Source organism: Hippocampus comes, unplaced genomic scaffold (genome assembly GCF_001891065.2).
Source record: "Hippocampus comes isolate QL1 unplaced genomic scaffold, H_comes_QL1_v1.1 scaffold277, whole genome shotgun sequence".
Taxonomy (NCBI): domain Eukaryota; kingdom Metazoa; phylum Chordata; class Actinopteri; order Syngnathiformes; family Syngnathidae; genus Hippocampus; species Hippocampus comes.
In genome coordinates, this window is record NW_017805365.1 from 322,787 (window position 1) to 337,416 (window position 14,630).

The following is a 14,630-nucleotide window of genomic DNA, read 5'->3' on the forward strand; positions in this document are numbered from 1 at the left end:
TTGAAATTACAACAGCAGTTCATTCCCCGCCCTTCTGTCATCCTTTTTTGGCTGAAACCTGCCTGTTCACCTTTGTTTATGGCAAATTTCCCAATGACCTTTCGTCACCCCTGTCGGTCCCCTCACAACAATTTTTAACCTTCATTTCCAGCTTCACCACGGCTATCCATATTCGAACATGCTGCTCATGCTTTGAACGCATCCGGTTGGACACGTTTTTTTTCACGTTTTTACCGAATGTACGCCCTATTGCACAACCAAACAATCGGGAGTCCATCGCGACTCTCCTCCGAATGGAAATGTGCCCTTCGGCCTTCGCGTCGAAGTGTTTCGAACCCTCTCGCTCGCCGTAGGAGCTGCGCTCTGACGTCACCGGCCCCGCCTTTGCGCATCGTCAACATGGCGCTGCCGGTGCGGGCTTCCCTCGCGCCACATCTCCTTCTCAGTTTCTCCGGGAGGTTTCAGCGAGTCCACCCGAGGTTTCTGTGCGACGGCGGCACGTCGGAAAACGAGGTAAATACAGACCTTGGTCTTGTCCGCGTTGCGTGTCGACAAGGCTGTTTCTTTTCTTGGCTCTTTTTCCAGCCTTTTCACCTCCCTCCGCTCGTTGCCCTCCCCAGTGGGAGAAGCGCGAACTGGTCATATTTTTGTGTCTACGCTTCACGGTCAGCGCTTGTGTTTGTGTCAGATCTGCACGGCTAATTTTCGTCTCAATTGGACTTTGAACGGTACTTCGGAGCAAACTACTTGGAGGCAATTTCATGTGTGCTTGTGTTTGTATATATGTGACGACTACAAATAGTTGACTTGTCCGTACTAGCGTTCGAACGTCCTGATTACATTTTCTTAGGCTACAATTGAAGTTATTTCTCAGTTTTGATCATGGGCTGCTATCATCCCTCCCACCCGATAGCAGCCCATCACATACGTACTAACTTTCTCCCTTTGGACCGTGCAGGTTGGCAGATCTTTTTCTTCTTCTTCTTCTTCAAAAAAAAAGTCGACATGATAGTGACACTCCCAGTTCACCTAACACAAACCAAATACAATTCCAGCACACGTTGTACAGTGAAGCAGACATGTAACTTCTGCTGGCTTCATGCTCAACGTTGAAAACACAATAGATGAGCTGACACACAGAATCGACTGATGGCATACTGAATATTTGAAGCGAAACTGTGCAGCAAATTAGACAGAAAGGCGGCAACCATATTCAGAGGTTGTGCCGTGCATGATGGGAAATAAATTCGACACCGAAATCGGTCATTTTGTTGGCCGATAACTGCATGAAATGCATGGAAGGCAGTTTTCTTGTCTTTTCTTCCTTAAGAGCCAGCTCTCATTCCTGCCTTCATCACACCCCCCCCCCCCTCATATCTACCTTCCACCTTGAAATGTCAAGCCGTCACACAAGTGTATCCACCTTATTCCAAGGCGCCATGAATTATGCGCGCCACTTCCGGCACGAAGCGAAGCGGGTGCATCGTTGACATGGGGTCCGCTTTTACCACCGTTACGGATTTCGACAATGCGGGAATGCTTAGAAGCGAACGCAGTCCAATCCTGCTTCGCGCTCGTGCAGCGGTGCGGGATGATGACATTAAGTAAGTAAATCAATCATTGAATAAGGCGGGCACCAAGGTAACTGTCACATCGCGCGAATATTGCTCTTCCAGTCACAGGTTCGACCTCCTCTGCCGGCGAGTCTCTCGGTCCAAGTTTCCCAAGCCGCGCAAGACATTTTTCAAGATGAACTCGGAAGCCCCCATCCTACCGAGGGGCCACCCTTTGCCAATGTTGAGCGCTGGTCAGGGTTCCTTCAAGGTCGGAAACATCGGCCAAGAAAAACAAAAACATTAAAACTCTTGGTGAACGCTTGGCCAATGTTGACGACCGTGACTGACGCCGACATTTCCAAATGTTTGCCCCTCAGTGGGATTGGAGGGTTAGAAAAAGGGGGCGTGGGGAGGGACGTTCACATCGAACAAAACCCACTGTCACCATGAGCGGAATTCTACTTCCAGGAAGTGGCGCGCATGATGGTTTGTCCAGGAGGGAGCCCTCGGGAGGAAGGTGGGGAGAGAAATCAAGCAGCGCTCGTATGATCACGTTGTGTGAGTGGCGAACACTTCGGCTTGCAGTCAGAGTAGGAAAGGGGAGGGGGGGGGGGGATTTGAAAGTTTTTTTCGTTTTGTTTTGCTTTTTTTCCCCAAGGCGTGACAGGCAAGCGAAGAAGGGCGGCCCGGTTTGACGCACATCGCACCTCGGCCCCCTTTTGTGCCAGGTGCTTTGCACATTTGGGGAGAAACGAAAAGCAGCACTTCATCTACCGTCTTATTGCCGCCGGCGCAAGCCAAAATTTTGCGCGGCGGGCGCCGCCCGTGCGTCGGCCTCGACTACAAATGTTTTCTCCCCGTAGGTAATGAAAGTGAGTTCACGATGCCAGAGGAAAGCTTTTATGACGTGCGTACACTCGGGCAACGTTTTATGTCAAATCGTAACATTCTGGAGTGTCACGTGAATGGGCAAGAAAGCCGAGTCTTGACCCAATCAAGTCGGGCGGCCGCGTTGAAGGTGGAAAAGTGGAAGTGAAGGCGGAGGGAGCTTCTCAAATGAGTTGAAATGAGTCGGTATTAGTTTGAGCGGGTCTGCCCGGGGAGGGACGTCTCGACGTGGCCGCTCGGTGCGCTCCATCTGAATGTGTGTCACGCAGAAGCGACGGCATCGAGCGGCAGCCGACGCGCACGCACAACACAAAGGGCAAACCCTCGTTCAAGTGTCGAGGTCCGCCGGGTTGCTTTTGCACTCGTTGGGGTGCGGTGCCGTCGCCCGGGAGCGTCGTGGCTGCGGGAAACGGGAAGTGATTTGGAAGCGGCCCCGAACTTCACTTCCTCGGGTGCCGACTTCAACCATGAAAGCCCCTTGTGCCCCCGCGCCGCATGGGAGATTCCGGCTCGAGTTGGGCGGGGTTGCGGGGGGGCGTTCGTGAGCTGGCCGATTTGTTTTCAAATGTCAGAAAGGAGCGCTAATTCCCTCAGCTGGGGTTTAGGCCGACATATTGACAGAATCCAAATCCCATCCGAGGCAGCTTGACGTTGCAAATAACTTGCGCCAAGTCGATCGAGGCTTCCATCGCTCGTCAACCTCCCAAGCTGGAGGAAATGAAACATTCCTTTTTCTCTCTCTCGCTCGTGATCTCTCTTTCTCCGTCAGCATTCAAGTGTCGACTCAGAAAAAAAAAAAGCCACAAGTCAGATTTATGATGATGATATTTTTCAGGGAAGCGACCCGCCGAGATGTTTGCCTTTTGCACCGCTCGCTCTTTATTCCACGCCGCGTGTCTTGTTGTGACTCGAAATTGTCCGGGTGGGTGCCGGCCCGCTCCCTCGCTGTCTCGTTCCCTCCGTGCGGACAACGGCACCGTGAAAAAGTGGCCGCGCCATGAGAGCCTTGCGAGCGCGTCCCGTCGACTTGGCTTCTCGGGCCGCGCGCCGCCTCTCGCGACGTTCACTCGTGACGTTCACTCGCGACGTGGTCTTCCCGAGAACTGCCACATCGTTCACTCGCGCGCTCCAGCAAGAGGGGACAAAGGGCGTCGCCGTTTTCAATTTCAAAACGGCTCGGCTCCACGGCTGAGCAAAACCAACTTCTATAAAACGACATTTTCAATTTGGTCGCTGTGCATGCACGTAATTAGATTTGAATTCAAGAATGATGAACTCCGCGCATTTTCCCAATCCTTTTTTTTAAAATGATTTCCAATTGCTCAATCCTTTACGGCGCACCGCTGCGCCATTTTGCAAATTCCGATTTTGGGCGCCTAAGCTATCTGTGCGCAGAATTTCCTGCTGCTCATTTGCTGTCTTTTTTGTTTTCCCCACAAATAGAGCAAGCCCAGCCCCAATGACCCTCCCCCAAAAAAAAAGGTCTTCCCGAGAACTGCCACATTTGAATGAGCAGGGGGCCGGGTCCCAAAAGATGTGAAATCTCAATTCCCGAACCACCAACGTGTCAACGCTTCACCACCTTGCGACGTCTTTCCCCTTCTCGATTTGCGCGCAACCCGTTCAGGCAGCAAACAAAACCCCAAAAGCGTTGCTTTTGTTGGAGTCGATCTTTGGCTGAATTTGCTCGCGTGAAATCACTTCTGACTTGCTTTTGGTACTTTTGTTGTTGTTTTGAGCGTTGTTTTGCCACCTGCTACTTGGCACAGTCGTAAGCTCGTCACAGCGACGGCTAGTTTTTCCTCGTTGGCGTTCCCTCGGTATTGGCTCGGGCCCCGTCGAAAGACGTCCACGTCGGCGTGGCTAAATGGGCCGCTTTATGGGCTCGCTAATTGCGTCTGTCACCCGCGCGTAACCGCAGCGAGCGCTCGCCAGATCCCAGAGTTGATACGCTCGCCCCGCTCCATTTTTGTCACTTTGCTCCGAGCTGGAAACGGCGCTTCAAGGCTGAGTTCCTAATGAGGTCGATCAGAGTTTCCTGCCCCCCCCCCACTCCAGTCCCCATTAATCAGGCCGGGGACCCCACGGCGCGAGGGCCCCGGCCCGCCACACTGCCGCGTTTCTGTTCCTGCCCCGCCGCCGCGCTCGCTGCGCAGCGTGAAGCTCTGAGGAGCCTCATCAATCTCACCTGTCCCGCGTTCCCACCGCAGATTTAATCAAATGCTCTTTTTGGGGAAAGGGGGGGGGGGCATACCCCCGTCCACAACTCCCCCCGCCTCCCTCCGGCACCCTCCGTGGAGGAAAAACAGAAAAACACACGCTGAAATCTGGAATGGGCTAAGAAAAAAAAGGGGGGGTGGGTGTGAGGGGGGCGGGGAGAAAAAAAAAGTGTTCACGTGGTGGATGTTTGGTTTTTTGGGACGCCTCTTTCTCACCTCCTGCCATGTGTAGGAAAATGCATGACACTGATTTGCCAGGGTTGAGAGTCCGAATAATTTAGCGTCGAGGACTCGGGTTGGAGTTGTCGGCCGGCTCAGGGGGAAAACAAAACAAAACCAAACAAACAAAAAAAAAAATCCCTCTCTCTGCTTCCATTTGCGTGAGGAGCGAAGGTTCGGACGAGGCCGGCGCGTGCGTTCCTTTTGCGTCGACTTGAGGCACGACGGGCACGGCTTTTCTCGGATTTCACCCCGGCAGCCGGGTGAGGGTGAAGGGGAAATGGGATGAGGCCAAATCTTTTCTTGCCGCTTCACGCCGAGAGGAAAGTTTTGGATTGGAGTGAAGGGGGAGATCCCGCCTCTCCGCCTGAGTTCGGCCTTGGGCGACCGGCTTCCTGACACCGCTTTGAGCCCGCGATCTGGTTAGAGGTCGGTTTAGGGGATGACTGACTCCTTCTGTGACCTTTGGCTGCTGGCGTTTCAGTTCCAAATGAAAGTCCTTCCGTCCGGGATACGCGGCTCGGGTCAAAGTCGGGGTTCGGACTACGCTTGGGCTCATCTGATTTGGAAAGGTCCTCTCTCTCGTCCCTTCGGCGGCGACGGGAAAATCCTTCCATCCGGTTGAGGCTATCGGGCCGGCTTTCGAGGGCCACTCCTATTTCCGCTTGCGAGTTTGCCTTCGGGGTCAGGTCGGGAGCCCTTTTGATGAAATATCATCAACTCATTTTGCGTTTGTTCCCCTGACCTCAGTAGCTGCATTTTTTTTCCATCCCGGTCGCTGCCCTTCTCGGGTTCTTTTGCTTGGCTCCCCCCCACCCCCCAAAAGGCACGGCCGGCGCCAAGATTCCGCCGAGGACAACTTGACTTCTGCAGGTGCAAATCCACCCAAATGAGGATTTGGAGCGCACGCTTTCGGGGGAGGAATGTTGCCTTTTTCTTTTGGCCTGACATTTTCTTGCTCCGTACGAGATCTCGAGTTGCGGCGTGTTGTCACCTCGGGACAAAAACACACGCGCGCGCAATGTCGTCGAGTTTGGTTAACCGGTACATAGATGGCCACGTCGGATAGGGAGCGAAGGCACGTCAAGGTGAATTAAGATCGCAGCGTTGGCGGGGGCAGGGGGTTATTTCTGGGACGGAAGGGAAACACCGGACCCTCTGTGTTGGGATGCTCAGCGGGAGAGCTGGGGGGGGGCTTCCGTCCTTCCATCCTTCCATTCGCACTCCTCTCGGGATGCGGCGTTGGCAAAGATCTGACGCCGGATTGCACCTCCAAAGATTTAGCGGTCGCTCGCAGCACGGGGCGGGTGGGGGGGGAGCGGCGACCGTCCGGCAGACTTGTTGAAATTGGCGCGCGCCGTCGGTGTGAAATGTCTTGGCTGCCGTCGAGCGTAGGAGCCCTGAAAGGACGCCCAGAGCGCATCACGGAACAGATACGCTCTGTCGGGCCGCGATGAGGAACGCTGACGACTGCGCTGGAAAAGCTTTGATGACGACGGCCGATCCTCACTTTCTAAATGGCCGACCTGCCGCTGATTGCAAATTCGACACCCGACGTTTTTTTTTCGAGATCGCGGACTGAGAGACGTGGATGTTTTGGCAGTCGTTTTTGATTCGCCTTCGCTTTTCAGCGCTGTCATTTTGGGCCAAATTCCCAAACTGAATTTGGCTCAAATCGGAGTCGGATCGGCAGTGCTCATTCGCGAAGCTTTCGGATTCACATGCTGGAGTATAGCGGCAAATATTTGGAGGCGTCGCCACAGCCAATTTCGGCTGAGGAAATGTTCTCCGGCTCTGACAAATGTTAAAAAAAAAAAAACAAAAACCGTCAGCCTGTCGACGACGCTTAACAGACTCTGCCTCGCTCCTCATATTTTAACACCGACGGTGGCGGCCGTCGCGCTACATCGTCGCTAAGGTGACGAAAGCTTTCCTCTTTCGCAGCCGCCATATGCTGAAGACATTGCGCGCTTTGTGTGTGTTAGAGTCCATGTCTGAAGGGGAAAGGGGGGGGGGGGAATGCGGAAGGTTACGTACACGTTCGCGCCGTGTTTTCGCACTTTTTCCAGGAATAGGTCTTCATTTGTCTGGCAATGTCACCGTGCGGTAACGTCCGCGGGGGGCGAAGGTCAAGCGCAAACACGCTGCGGGGGGAACGTGTCCATCTTAAACTTGGACAGACGAGCCTTCAAAAAAAAAAAAAAAGCCGCCTCCCGGTCAGCCCGGTGGAAAAACAGCCGTCACGTCATGTGAGGACAAAGAGCGAATCGTGCGGCGTCTTTTTTTTTTTTGTTTTTTTTTTCCTCTACAGTTCCAGCGGGGGGGCCCCTTTCCAACATTTCTCTCTCTTCTCGTCCGCCGGGGAACAAGCGACCGCACGCTGCGGTGCCGGCGAGAAAATGTTGGATTAATCAGCCACAACAAAATGACATCCTCGCGCAAGAATGCCTAATAAATGCAATACGGGAGAAACCCGGCCAGCGCCGGCAATGCGAGTCGACGCGTCGAAGCTTTTGAAGTCCCCGCGAGGACTCGCACAAAGCCCGCAAGAAACTGACGAAATGTTGTCAGAGCAAAACTCATTTGAGTTGAATTCCACGTTGACAATTTGGGAGCTTCCACTCAACATCCGCGACCACAAGAACAAATTGAAGGCACGAGAAATCCTCCCAATGATGATCGGACGCCGATCCCGCGGCCGCCTCGCGTGCGCGAGAGAAACAACCCCACCCCCACCCCAAGCGTGTGTCAATTTGACATCACGGCTTCAAGTTTGTGCAAGTGCAAACCCCTGAATGGTCCCCAAAATGGCTGCCTTCCTGTCAGGTCTCGCTCCTGATGACTTTTTGGGGACCTCCACTTGGGATAGAAGCATCACCGAAATCGGGAGATGGGCCTTTTTTCCCCATCCCAAGCAAGTCCGGAAAGCAATATTTCATCCGGCGGACAACTGGTGAGGCCGTCTGCCTCACAGCGCAGAAGTGCGGGGTTGGGTAGCGGGCTTTGGCCTTCCCGTGTGGCGTTTGCATGTTCTCGCCGTGCCTGCGAGGCTTTCCTCCAAAAGCATGCGCGGCGGCAGGTTCATGGAACAACGGCAGGTGTGAGTGTGAGCCCCGATGTTGTTTTTTCGTCTGCGGGTGCCCCGCGATGGGCCGGCAACCCGTCGAGGGTGTCCCCCGCCTCCCGCCCGAAGACGGCTGCGGCACGCCTGCGACCACACGCGGATGCATCAGGCGTGAATTTCACGCCTCGTCTGCGACTTTGTTCTCGAGAACACCAAATCGGGTGGGCGCGCGCGTCACTCATGACCTGACGCCTGACCAAAATTGAACAGGGTGTGCGGCCGCCATTTTGTTGTCTGCGATGGGCGGGTGGCAATGACTGGCTGAGCTTTTGAGCCTCAACTTGCGGGCCAAAAACGGCACGCGCCTGTCTCGCGGGGCGTCCTTTTTTCTGAAACGTCAGCTCACGTTACCAAGTACGCCCGCCGCGCCTTTCCTTCCGCGATCATTTGATGAGACGTATGAAATACGGCGGGACAAATCATGTCTCGGGGCAGCGGCCGCCGCGTCGAGACGCTCACTGCCGGGATTTCCAAGCGGATCACCTTTTACGACCGTTGCGCTTGTGTTGCGGCATCCGTCATAAAAATTAATTGCCGTACACTATTGGCTGTCCGGCCTGTCGTCGGGCGGGGGCTGATTTACCTCTTCGCCCCCCCCTCCCCCTCTCCCAAACCCCACAAAGCGCTCTCGAGACTCCGGCCGGCCGGCTTTCCTTCCTCGGAGGCGTCTGGCCAGGTGACGGCTGCTTCGTGGCCGCCGTTGACTCTGCTTGACACTTGATTGGCTCAAATGACGCCATTAGCATGTCTGCGTGGCTAATGGCTTCCTTCGCGGGGGACGGGGTTGCGGGGGGCATGTCAGCTGGAGGTGAGAACACATATGAGCCAGACCCGGGGTGCCGTCTGCGCCCTAAATCGACCCCGACGCCCCCCGAAGAGGCTCGCCGCAATTACATCTGCGGCTAATGACTTAAGCGCTCAGTTCCTTCCGGCCTCGCTCGTGTTCCAGCGCGCCGGGAGCTTTGCAGCGGCCGGCGCTCGGGACTCGGCTGCCGGCCGGTCGCCGGAATGGGCGCGGCGAGAAGCGCGGCCGGCGAAAAGGAAGCCCTGGGGCGTTTTCATTGCTCGCCGAGAAGCCGGAAAGGTCCAGACGACGAGTTTGAAATTCAAATTTCAAACCCAGCCCGAGCTCCCGCTTGAAATCCGAGCCGAGGCTCGAAAGCCTCAGCCACCGCAAAAGCCGAACCCTTGACAAAACCCGAATTGAATCTGGCAACCCATACTCTTGTGTGAAACCCTCACACGAGTTCGAAAACCATGACCCTGCCTTGAAACGCTCATTGGAGACCCCACCCGCGGCTCCGCGGTTTCCAACCGCCGCGGAGGCTTTTCATCGAAGGTTCGATGTCCCCACCGTGTCCCCCGTCAGGCTTCAAACGGAGTTGAGGTGTCCCGTGCCCCAATCCGGGCGTCAAACTCGGATCGGAGGGGTCGCGGCGAGGGTTTCGAGGCTTTCATTTTCCAAACTCGGCTTGCGATCCGAATTAGGGTTCCGGTTCACGGGGTTGATGATTGAAATACGTTTGAGAGTTTGCTTCTTTTCTTGGGCAGGAGCCGTCAACGGCGGCGCGCCGGGTGTTCTCCGGGATCCAGCCCACGGGGGTCCCCCACCTGGGCAACTACCTGGGCACCTTGGACAACTGGGTGACCCTGCAAGAGCGCTACCCGTCGGTGCTGTACAGCGTGGCCGACCTGCACGCCGTCACGCGGCCGCAGGACCCGCGCGCCCTCCGGACCAACACCCTGGACATGGTGGCCAGCCTGCTGGCGTGCGGCGTCGACCCGCGCAAGGCCGTCCTCTTCCAGCAGTCGCAGGTTCGCCCCGCCCCCAATGCGCCACCGAGCCTTCACTTGAAAGCAAAACTCGTGTTTTGAAACCCTAACCAGGCTTTGACACCTTAACTCGTTTCGTGCCGAAACTTAAAGTTACGTTTGCAAAAAAAAAAAAAAAAACTCTGGACACACGAGGTAATGTTTGCATCGGCAGCAGCCGTGCCTTGGTGCTCCACATTTTGGCAGCCCTAAAGTTTCTTGGTGCCCTTCATCTCCTCGTGGATAACCTGGCCCGTTAAAAAGAACAAATCAAAAAACCCATGCGATTCCGTTTTTGCCGTTTCTTATTCCAAGCCGCGCGTGGACTTCCAGCTGACATTTTGGATGCACGGTTATCCTTTGAGTGCCTCGCCGTCTATTTTTCCTTCTTTTTACGCCGTGAAAGGGGAGAAGTGGCCCCCACTGTCACGTCCTGATCGAAGTTCCAGTTATCTGACGAGAGAGAGAGAGAGAATGTCAACGGAGCCGGCCAACCAGAAAGTTGAATTTGCCCCAAAACACGGCCGCGCATCCGCCAGTGAAACCAAGGCAGCCGCTGCATCCTTCTTCAAATATTCAAATATGCGATGATCTCTGTCAGCGTGCTCCATTTTTCAATTGCCCGCGGTACCTTCCGCTGCCTCTCTGAGGCGCCAGGCAGTCACCGTTCTTCGTGCTTCCATTTACTTTGGGTTTTTTTTTTTTCATTGACATGAAAGATGATATGGAAGTTCAACTTTCAGCTGCCGCAATTGAAGGCGTCTGAATATTTGTGACCTCGGCAGGTGCCCGAGCATGCCGAGCTTTCCTGGATCCTCGGATGCCTGACCAGCATGCCGCGCCTCCGACACCTGCCGCAGTGGAAGGTACCCATGGAAAACACACACACACACACACACACACACACACACACACACACACACAAAAAGCTAAATGAATGAAGTCACGTAAAATAGAAAAAAATACAAAATAACAAAATAAAATAGAAAAAAAATGTTATTGGATTGTGTTTTTTTAGTAGTCGTGTAAATGTGCTCATCGATGAGCTTTGGGGCTCCATTTGAACCGTCGACATTTTTGCAATTGCTGTCCATTTATACTCCAGGAGGAAGGGCAACTTGATCGCACAATACTTTGTGACTTTTTTTTTTTAAAGAAGAAACTTCAATGAAAATACGCCATATATAAAAAAAAAAAATTCTACTAAAACAAAGCCTTTTCAACATCCTGAAAACCCCCAAATCCCACCCTGACACACACACACACACACACACACACACACACACACACGCACGCGCGCGTTCCGGTTTGCACTTGCTTTGATGGCCGATCGATCATCCAGCAGCGCGCCAGCTTTTGGGATTTTGCTGCAGTTGTTTACTTGTTGAAATGGACAAAGCCTTGGTCATCGGAGCGCGTTCTTTTTTTGTTTTTTGTTTTTTTCCTGCCGCCTCGTGTCGGATTTCCATCCCGTTTCTCCGTCGTTGTTTTCGTCTGTTTTATTGCTTTCTCCATCTGTCAGATTTGTCCTCCTAATAGCCGTCATTTCCCGACCACATGTGGCGTCAATCGGGCCCCGAGGAGGTGCCGCGGCCAAAAAAAAAAGGCCTGCATACACGCACCTTCTGGATGCCTGAAAAAGACTGGTCGCGGCCTGTTCCGATCTTGGGTGACTAAAATATCGACATATGTTTATTTTTAATTTTTTGGGGGGGGCGTGGGGGGGCATGTGTCCAGATCAAGAGCAAGCAGAAGAATGAAGGCAGCGTGGGCCTGTACACCTATCCTGTTCTCCAGGCTGCTGATATTCTTCTCTACAAGTGAGAATTTGGTCCCGGCTTGCTAGCAATCAATCAATCGGGTGGCGCAGTTTGGAGGCCGGCCGGCGCTTGCCCTCCAGGCCTGCGGGCGGCGCTGTGCTCACTTGCAACCCGCCACTCGCAGGGCGGTCTTCAAATTGCCGCAAGGAAAGTTTTTGTATTCGTGATGAGGATTGATCTTTGTTTTGGTTTTCGGAAAGCAAAGCTACGGATAATTTTGGGGCGACGTGCAAATCAATCAATAACAATTGAAATGAAAATGAAAAGAATGAAAGAAGGGAAATGGGTTCTTTTTAGACCCAAATTGATTTTCTGCCTGACAACGAGGATGGGGTGTTTTTGTTAGTTTTTTTTCTCCCTTCCAATGATCGGAATTTGGGCCATAGGATCTTTTTCTCCTTTCAGTCAATTGTGTGGACAAATCGTTTATTCGACTTCTTTTTTTTTCCAGTTTAATATTGCACTGCAAACAGTTGACATATATTGTGTTGAAAAGTAATCCGATAAAACTCCCACCATATTCTCAAGTTCATCACAGCAAAAATATGAACCTATAACTGCTAAAAAAATGTATGATATCCTTTGAAAACACGATAGTTATTATTATGATGATGATGATGATATCCCCCCCCCAACTTTACTAACCACGTTTGCATAAGCACATGCGCTCCAGATGACGGTGTACAGTTGTTGACGCGCTCTCGCCCGCCGGGCGGGCTCTCAGGTCCACGCACGTCCCCGTCGGAGAGGACCAGGTCCAGCATCTGGAGCTGGCTCAGGATCTGGCTCGCATCTTCAACCGACGCTACGGCCACCCCGTCTTCCCTCAGCCCCGCGCCTTGCTCGGTAAGAACACCTCGGGCTCAATCCTTCAACAATCCTGATGAGAATGACACGCATGGAACTATTTTGGAATGCCGGCGCACAAGCCTCGCAATGAAACGCACACATGGTCAACACGCACGCACACACAGACTCAAAATGCGGTTGTTTATTCCAAAGCCTCGTAAAAATACAAAATGGCGTCAGCACTTTTGATGAAAGAAGCCTCTTTGCCACCAATCGGGTGATAATTGACTGCTGAGGGGGGCGGGACTTGTGATTGATTGGCGGCCGGCAGCGGGGACCATCTGATCTGTCCTCGCCAACCGCTTTTTCGTTTTTGGGAAGCCCAATAAAACAATTGCAGGAGATGAGGTTTCGTGTTGCTCGGTTACCGAAACAACGCCCAAGGTTTGATCTCACCCCCCCCCAAGAAGTTTGTGGTCAGTTTTGAACTTTTGCACTTCCACTTGTGCAGGGATCTTGTGCACCGCCGCCTCACCGACCTTCCCACCTTCACCTGTTCTCCGTCCGATTCCCTCCGCAGGCTCCGCCCGGAAGGTCAAGTCCCTCCGTGACCCCTCCTCCAAAATGTCCAAGTCGGACGGCCAGACCATGGCGACCATTTATATCACGGACACTCCAGATGACATCGCCCTGAAAATCCGCCGCGCCGTCACCGACTTTACCTCGGAGGTGACATACGACCCGGAAGCCAGGCCGGGCGTGTCCAACTTGGTCGGCATTCACGCCGCCGCCGCCGCCATCGGCGTGGACGAGGCCGTGTCGCTGGCCCGAGGCTTGGACACGGCCGCGTACAAAGGCCTGGTCGCCGAGGTGCTGGTCCAGAGGCTGGCGCCTGTTCGCCAGCGGCTGCTGCGGCTCAAGGCGGAGCGCTCCCACCTGGAGGCCGTGCTGGACGAAGGCCGGCGCAGAGCCGGCGAGCTGGCCGCCCCCACGCTACAGCAAGTCCGAAGATTGGTCGGATTCTGTTGACAGGACGGGCGCATTTGGAACTGAAAGCGCCCGATTGGTCCATTTGCTTGCATGAGCTCATCGCTCTTGTCGGTTTTGGGAGGGGACTGGATCTTGGTTAGCAAAAAGAACACAAACAATATTTCAAAGATAAAGATTTTTTTTTTTTCTGCTCCAAGATGGGAGAACAACTGGCCACATTCTATTGGCAGGCGGACTCAGAACAGGCGCCGCCTGATTGGTCTGTTTTTTCTTTTTTTTCCATAGATCATTATTTACGATCTCATTAATTTTTTTTTCCTATTTTTGTAGATCATGATTATAATTTTTTTTTCAATGCAAAAATACCTATAAAGTAATATATGTGTGTGTGTGTGTGTGTGTGTGTATATATATATATGTATATATGTATATGTGTGTATGTGTGTGTATATATAGTGTGTGTGTATATATTTATATACATATACCTATATGTGTGTTTGTGTGTATATATATATGTATATATATATATATATATATATATATATGTATCTTTTCTGTTCCAAGGTCCCCCCCCCCTCCACACTGGAAAAGCCAGACGACCGAATGTCGAACAGACACGGCCTGATTGTTTTTGTTTTTTGCCTGCATCACGCGTCCTGCCTGCAAAAAGCATTCGATATTTGGATAGGATCATGATTCCAAGAAATAATAAATGTTTGAATATTCAACATGGTGATTTTCTGCTGTGTTTTGTGCTTCAACTCCAACAATGGCTTTTTCGCTTTTTTCGCTGTAGATGTGAGAAGACTGCTCAGATTTTGCCACCCAGCGGATTGGAAGAGTGCCACCTGATTGGTCCGTCAGCATTATTTCTTTTTTATTTTTAACCGACAGCCCCCCGCCCCCTTCCCCTGCATCTAGTTTCCTGCGTTCATTTGGGGTGGTTCCCGATCACAAGAAGTAATCATTTATATTTAAACGTTGAACGTGATCGTTTCGTATTTTTCATGGTATTTACAATTTTCGTTTTATTTATTTTTTTGTTCAATTTTCTGAAACAGACAGACCTGATCGGTCCGAATTTGTGTTTGGTTTTTGTAATGCCGTCCTAGTTTTCGACTCACTGCCTACTTCCGTTTGGAGACTGCAAAACGTTTTGTGTGCGTCTTTATATCTAATTAATTGGTCATTTTAAATGAAAACGTGAACACAT

The 14,630-nt window shown here is 52.6% G+C and overlaps 1 protein-coding gene across 1 annotated transcript; it reads left to right on the forward strand.

Annotated features, from left to right (window-relative positions):
• Positions 1-366: 366 nt before the first annotated feature.
• wars2 (tryptophanyl tRNA synthetase 2, mitochondrial) lies at positions 367-13,722 on the forward strand. Its single transcript, XM_019871951.1, has 6 exons — positions 367-513; positions 9,558-9,821; positions 10,604-10,684; positions 11,556-11,638; positions 12,363-12,484; positions 13,008-13,722. Exons 1-6 carry the CDS (start codon positions 400-402, stop codon positions 13,454-13,456), a joined length of 1,113 nt encoding a protein of 370 aa, XP_019727510.1. The 5' UTR covers positions 367-399; the 3' UTR covers positions 13,457-13,722.
• Positions 13,723-14,630: the final 908 nt, after the last annotated feature.

Bases quoted from the DNA above. Each gene is read 5' to 3' on its own strand.
- wars2 (XM_019871951.1), top strand. From the start codon at position 400: ATGGCGCTGCCGGTGCGGGCTTCCCTCGCGCCACATCTCCTTCTCAGT. The intron at 11,639-12,362 runs GTGAGAATTTGG...GCGGGCTCTCAG, and splicing joins GCTGATATTCTTCTCTACAA to GTCCACGCACGTCCCCGTCG. The intron at 12,485-13,007 runs GTAAGAACACCT...TTCCCTCCGCAG, and splicing joins TCAGCCCCGCGCCTTGCTCG to GCTCCGCCCGGAAGGTCAAG.